The following is a 6958-nucleotide window of genomic DNA, read 5'->3' as shown; positions in this document are numbered from 1 at the left end:
TTATATATTATTCTATAGTCTGGACTATTTATCAGACTATGGTTTTAACTATAGACAAGTCTAAAAGTTGTTCTAAAGTTGTGAATATAGATAGTCTATAGTTTTGACTATAGTCTTGAATAGTCTGTAGTCTGACTGTAGTCTTCATTAAATATTAGTCTAGATTATATATTAGTCTATAATCTTAACAATAGATTAGTTTATAGTTTTGACTATTTATTAGACTATAATCTTAACTATAGACAAGTCTAAAAGTCGTTAAATAAGTTAAAATGATGTTAACTATAAACTAGTCTATGTGACTTCAAATCATTACATAATCTTGAAAAAATAATAGTTTTTTTTATATAAATATACAATAGAAGTGTTCTTAAAATTCGCTGCTGCCCAACTATAATATTTTGTAAATTGTTTTATCTATAATCGTGAGAATTATTTAAATGTCATATTACTAAGACTACAACAACAAGAACAAGAATAAAAAACAAAAAACGAAAACATAAAAATATAAAACAACTAAAACTAATTAAATTCAATTAAATAACAATCAAACTATGTCACGCGGTAACAGTCAAATGTTGACTAAAATGTCCAACACACAAAAATATTCTCCCACACCCTCAGCCAAACCCACGTTTTAACAGAAAAGGACATCAAAATCATGTACATATACTTTAGTTGGTGTTGAAAAAAATTAACAACTGTTAAAAATCTAAAAAAATATATATAATCATGAATAGCATGAAAAAAATCTAGAAAACCATTTAATTTTTATAACGCAATTATATTGTGGGAACTAGAGAGCACAAAAAAATAAAAATTTGTATAAAGTTTTTTTTTTATACAAATACACAAAACATTTGAAGTATAGAGTATGTTAAGATTGTCTGATAGAATGAAATTTTGCAGCGAATACTTAAAAATGTTAAATTTCTTTAGATTTATAATCATTCTTTAATTGTATTAATCAGAGTTATTAGTTTTGTATATTCTGATTTTTAAATTCTTCAACTCATAATAGCTGTAGGTTAATGTGATGCATATACATAAGTATTTCGGAATATGATATGAAAAACTTTTATTGTAGCGCTTGTTTTCAATTCTGCTACAACTGAATCATTTTTCATTTTAATTTTCCATCTGTGATTCCATGTCTTTTTTGATTTGGCTTTCATTTTCCTTATTACTCTAACAGCAATGAAATTGACACGCGATTGTTAAAGTTAAACATGCAAGTGACAGAAGTTACAATGTTGTTATAAAAAAATATTTTTTTATTTGTTTGTCCTTTTATTTTATAAGCTCATTTATATTTCTGTTATCATTAAGATTTAATTTTTCTTATATTAAATGATATTAAATAAGAAACAAATTACATGGGTCAATGCTATTGCTAATGCTATTGCTAATGCTAATGCTAATGCTATTGCTAATGCTATTGCTATTGCTATTGCTAATGCTATTGCTAATGCTATTGCTAATGCTATTGCTAATGCTATTGCTAATGCTATTGCTATTGCTAATGCTATTGCTAATGCTATTGCTAATGCTATTGCTAATGCTATTGCTAATGCTATTGCTAATGCTATTGCTAATGCTATTGCTAATGCTATTGCTAATGCTATTGCTAATGCTATTGCTAATACTATTGCTAATGCTATTGCTAATGTTATTACTAATGCTATTGCTATTGCTAATGCTATTGGTAATGCTATTGCTAATGCTATTGCTAATGCTATTGCTAATTCTGAAGAATCGTATTTAAGTACAATTAGAAAAATTTAACTTAAACCCCCTTTTTACAAAGCCAAAAATTAACTGTATCTTTAGAAATTTTAGATAATTTCTTCGTTACAAAGAAAATGTTAATCAACAACTCACAACGGCATGATAATTACATGAAACGTCCCTTTATATTTGGCAAAGGAAAAATTATATAAAAGTCACAAACAAGAAATTGAAAAAAATGTAAAACATTGGATTGCACAAAGAGAACAATTCGCAAGAGTAAGCTCAAATTTTTTTCAATTATCTATTTAATGATTTTTTATGTTAATAACACATTCATCTCGGTTCTTAATAACTATAGATGTTGAGCTCTGCTTTACAAGAACATCAAACACAAATGACTGTCAACAGAATATTTAAATAAAAAGAAATATCTTTCATTTTTCTTTTACAATTCTACAAAATAAGATTAAGTAAAGTCACAAATCTTTTTTGTGAAATACAAATAAATACAGATTTACATAGTAAAATGTAAACGAAAAGAAAAATATGAACGGAAATTCAAAGACAAACATAATCAACACATTACAAGAACAGACGGAAATCAATGGAAATGCATTCTATTCATTTATACAGTCAGTCATTTAAAGTAGCAGACTACGACTAAGGAAATCCGTGAATATAAAATTAACTGCCACATAGTGAAAGAAAACATAACAAATTATAATAATATTAGAAAAATATAATTAATTTATAAAATAGTTAAGTTAAAAATGAAAGTATACTTTGCTGGGTTTCATATTAGAGACACAAAACCTAAAAGATAATGCATTACATTCAGTTTATGTGAACAAGGCAACAAACGTTATACAAAATGTATCGCACAGTAAAATATTATTTTTTAAAGGAATTTTTAAACATTTCTATCATCATCTTAAGGAATTGTCACAGACTCCAGCTGTGAATTTTTTCCTTTAGATTATTTTGTTTTCTTTTTTACATTAAAGTAATGTTATCCTTTTTTTGTATTTCATTTACAAAAAATGTATTTTACTTATACCAAAGTGGTCTTGTTAAAATACTTTGTGCTGTTGTAGAAAAATACGAAGAAGGAATTGTGCATCATTCTACTTGTAGGAAAGACTAGAATGAAATTCATTTAACATTTGGTAAATGCTAGTAAAAAATACAATACAGCAATGTCAAGACAAAAAACGAAAATAAATAAGGGATTTTGTTTTTGCGGTTGTTGATGGCAGAGATTATGTGCAGCAGTGTGAAAGGCTTTTTGGTATCTTACACTCTTTTTTTCTTTTTTTTATATCCACCAAAATCTTAAAGGATGCAGTAACATTTCTCAAGTCAAGTCTGCTAAAGATACAATGACTATATACTTATTTTTTACATAGTGTTATAATGATTGTAAATTTAAGATTTTTTATTTTTGTACAGACTGTCTTTAACACCCACCCTAGGATTTTTAATGTATTTCCCATAGTGTTTTCTTATTTGCAAAACTCGTAAATGCTTTTTAACCAACGTGTTTTTCATTTACAATTTCATTTTCCAATTTAATTTTTTTGTTTTCTTTCATTTCGAATTTTTTGCGCGCCATCGCTTTTTAGATAAATGAAATTAATTGCTGAGATTTAATGTTAGTTTTCTTTTTGTACTTTAAAGGATTTTAAAGGATTATCGGTCTTAAAGGTTAAATATATTTATCTTTTTTATTATTTTTTAGTTTTGTCTTTCTTTGTGTTGTGAAATGGCAACAATTTGTTGATTTTAGAGAAAAAACTAAATTGAAAAATGAAGTGCGTGTGTGTATTTGACATATCAGTATCCTCTTGAGGATTGATTAATGTCTTCGGAGCATATCCATCATTATGAAGGAATACCAATGCTATTGCTAATGCTGTTGCTAATGCTATTGCTAATGCTAATGCTAATGCTATTGCTAATGCTATTGCTATTGCTAATGCTATTGCTATTGCCAATGGTATTGCTAATGCTATTGCTTACGCTATTGCTAATACTATTGACAATGGTATTGCTATTGCTAATGCTATTGCTATTGCTAATGCTACTGCTAATGCTATTGCTAATGCTATAGCTAATGCTATAGCTAATGCTATTGCTATTGCTAATGCTATTGCTAATGCTATTGCTAATGCTAATACTATTGCTAATGCTATTGCTATTGCTAATGCTATTGCTAATGCTAATACTATTGCTAGTGCTATTGCTAGTGCTATTGCTATCGCTATTGATAATGCTAATGCTATTGCTAAAGCTATTGCTAATGCTATTGCTAATGCTATTGCTAACGCTGTTGCTATTGCTAATGCTAATGCTATTGCTAATGCTATTGTTATTGCTATTGCTAATTCTATTGCTAATACTACTGATAATGCTATTTCTATTGTTTATACTATTGATAATGCTAATGCTAATGCTATTGGTTATACTATTGATAATGCTATTGTTACTGCTAATGATATTGCTATTGTTAATGCTGTTGCTATTGTTAATGCTAATGCTATTGCTATTGCAATGGCATTTGCTAATGCTAATGATATTGCCATTGCTATTGCTAACGCTAATGCTTTTCTAAGGAAAAGTGCACTAGCTACAATAGTTTTTTAAACTACATTGCTAGTATTTCGAAAATAGCTGAATTATCTTTAAATTTTAAAAGATTAACATTTTAAAAAGTTACAGAAATGCTTATTCTATTGTCCTCAATGCTTTAAAAGCATTGTAAAATTGTCATGTTGATATTAAAAACAAAGGACAAGATGCGTATGGTGGTACAAAGCAGAGGGGGTTGTTGATTAAACGTGGTTGTTGTTATTGTTCATTATGGTTAAACTCTTTTATTGAATGTCGTCTATACAATACCAAATTTTTACTAATTTTAATTTTCGCAGCAAAAGTATAAAACAAAAGACTTTATTGCGATGTTGTTGTGTAATTGTTGTTGTTATTGTCGTATTTTGATATCTTTGGTTTGGCAGTAACAATAAGTACCCACCATAAAGCACCAGAAGCACTCGCAGCACCTAAGGATCTCTAAATAGATGTTTCTTAATGCTAAAATTGTCGTTACTTGTGGTTGCTTTAGAGAAACAGACAGATACAATTCAGCCTGCCAGTACTAAATGTTGTAGAAACTCACGCACTTTACAAACAGCTTCTATGAAAGAAACCACAACTGGCAACCACATAACCTTTACTCTACATACCAAGTCACCCTGCCAGCAACTAAACCATCTACAACCCCTACTCCAGTTGAAGAAATCATCATCATCATCGTCACCATAATTTCAGTTTATTGAAAATTTTGAAGTGAAATGCTGCTGTAGACTTTAATGCTGCGACATTATTTTGTTTTCGAAAGAAAGACCTTGTAGTAAGTAATATAAGATTTGTATAACCCCTTCTTACTTTACTGTATATTCGAAAAAAAATATTTATTCATCTTAACACAAATTTATCCCATTCATCTTGGTATCTAAAGTCTTTGCGAAGTAAGTAAGTGTTCGCTGTAGGACTAGTACTTTGGTTTTTGTTCATGTGTATTTGGGAAAAAAGAAATACCAGGCTTTGTGTTTTGTGTTGATGCCAAAGGATTACTCAATTAATTTAATTATGTGCCGTCAATCATTTCTTGCAATACGACTTGTGTGTGTTGGTTTCTCATTTTATTTTCGCGGGGCACGTAAAATGAAACAAGTCCGCGTCAACTGTTGTAATGGATTTTCCATTCATTTTCATTTATGCAAAAATGTTGTTTTTCATTATTTTCTCGGGAGTACCCTTTAGGCGATGGGTGGTAGTGACATGAGAGTTTAGGCGTTTGCAACACTCTGAAAAGTAAAATAATTTAAATATTTTTATATTTTACGCTGCATTAAATTTTTAATGCTAAGCATCTAAGCAATTACTAATGATATTGCTATTACTAATGCTAATTCCAATGCTATTGCCAATGCTAATGCTATTGCTAATGCTATTGCTAATGCTATTGCTAATGCTATTGCTAATGCTATTGCTAATGCTATTGCTAATGCTATTGCTAATGCTATTGCTAATGCTATTGCTAATGCTATTGCTATTGCTAATGCTATTGCTAATGCTATTGCTAATGCTATTGCTAATGCTAATGCTATTGCTATTGCTATTGCTATTGCTATTGCTATTGCTATTGCTATTGCTAATGCTATTGCTAATGCTATTGCTAATGCTATTGCTAATGCTATTGCTAATGCTATTGCTATTGCTTATGCCATTGTTATTGTTAATGCTGATGCTTGTACGCAGAATTATTCTGGTGGCATTATAAATCAAAATTACTAAACAACAGTAGCGCATTTCAAATTCGTTTCAAACTCATATATCAGTCATTTAACTCAAGTGTTTCATTTATATGAATTCTTTCTATTAAGAATTTCTTTTATATATTAAAAACCAAAAATGAATAATCCCACTCATTTGTACGTTTGACAGTATTTTTAATTTCACCAACTCCATTAGCGACATCATTTAGACATTAAAGCAGTGGGAGTGAGAAGAGAAAAATTATTATTTGTTTGAAGCTTCTTCTCAAATATTTTATATTTTCCAAATTTGTGGTAATTTAAAGAAAATCAAAAAAGAAAATGTTGGTTTATTGAAAGTATATTTTTTTTCAAGTAAATAAATACACATTTACTTTCCTTCTTTTTTTTTGTCGTAAGTTTGTAACATTTGTAAAAATACTACATATAACTTAAGGGTATTTTGTTCTTAAAAATACGTTCCTTTTTCTAAAGTTTGGTTTATGTGGTGATATTTACTTTTAACCAGAATACACACACACACACGTAAAAGTTTGTATAGGTGTTTTTATATGTGCATTGAATTTAATATGTGTTGTGTGTACGTGTGTAGTGTATCCTGTGTCTCAAATGTCAGCTTCTACCATCTTCTTAAGATTACATTTTCAGGATTTTAATTATTTTAATTATTCTAGCATCCATATACATACGTTCACATGTAGTCATAGACATGGTAAATTAAAAGTATTTTTATTTGTTTTTAATACAATGACTTATCACTTTATTTTGTTTTATTTTTTAAAAGGGGTGCTTTAAAATTAATTATTAAATGAAAAAAATGATAAGATATAAGAATTGAACACTACAGTAGCTTACATAGTCATAAAGAATATAACTTTAGTTAAAGAGAT

General features: G+C 28.5%; 1 protein-coding gene across 1 annotated transcript; it reads left to right on the top strand.

Moving 5' to 3' along the window:
• The first annotated feature begins 1350 nt into the window (after nt 1–1350).
• LOC111677520 (outer membrane protein A-like) lies at nt 1351–6087 on the top strand. The gene is made up of 3 exons (XM_046947127.1): nt 1351–1757; nt 3621–4348; nt 5669–6087. Exons 1-3 carry the CDS (start codon nt 1351–1353, stop codon nt 6085–6087), a joined length of 1554 nt encoding a protein of 517 aa, XP_046803083.1.
• The last annotated feature ends 871 nt before the right edge of the window (nt 6088–6958 follow it).

Source organism: Lucilia cuprina, chromosome 3 (genome assembly GCF_022045245.1).
Source record: "Lucilia cuprina isolate Lc7/37 chromosome 3, ASM2204524v1, whole genome shotgun sequence".
Classification (NCBI taxonomy): Eukaryota; Metazoa; Arthropoda; class Insecta; order Diptera; family Calliphoridae; genus Lucilia; species Lucilia cuprina.
This window is presented reverse-complemented; position numbering and strand designations above follow the sequence as displayed.

Excerpts from the sequence above, each read along its gene's own strand:
- LOC111677520 (XM_046947127.1), top strand. The coding sequence starts at position 1,351 with ATGATATTAAATAAGAAACAAATTACATGGGTCAATGCTATTGCTAAT. Across the intron at positions 1,758-3,620 it reads ATTGCTAATTCTGAAGAATC|GAATACCAATGCTATTGCTA; the intron begins GTATTTAAGTAC and ends ATCATTATGAAG. Across the intron at positions 4,349-5,668 it reads TAATGCTTTTCTAAGGAAAA|CAATTACTAATGATATTGCT; the intron begins GTGCACTAGCTA and ends TAAGCATCTAAG.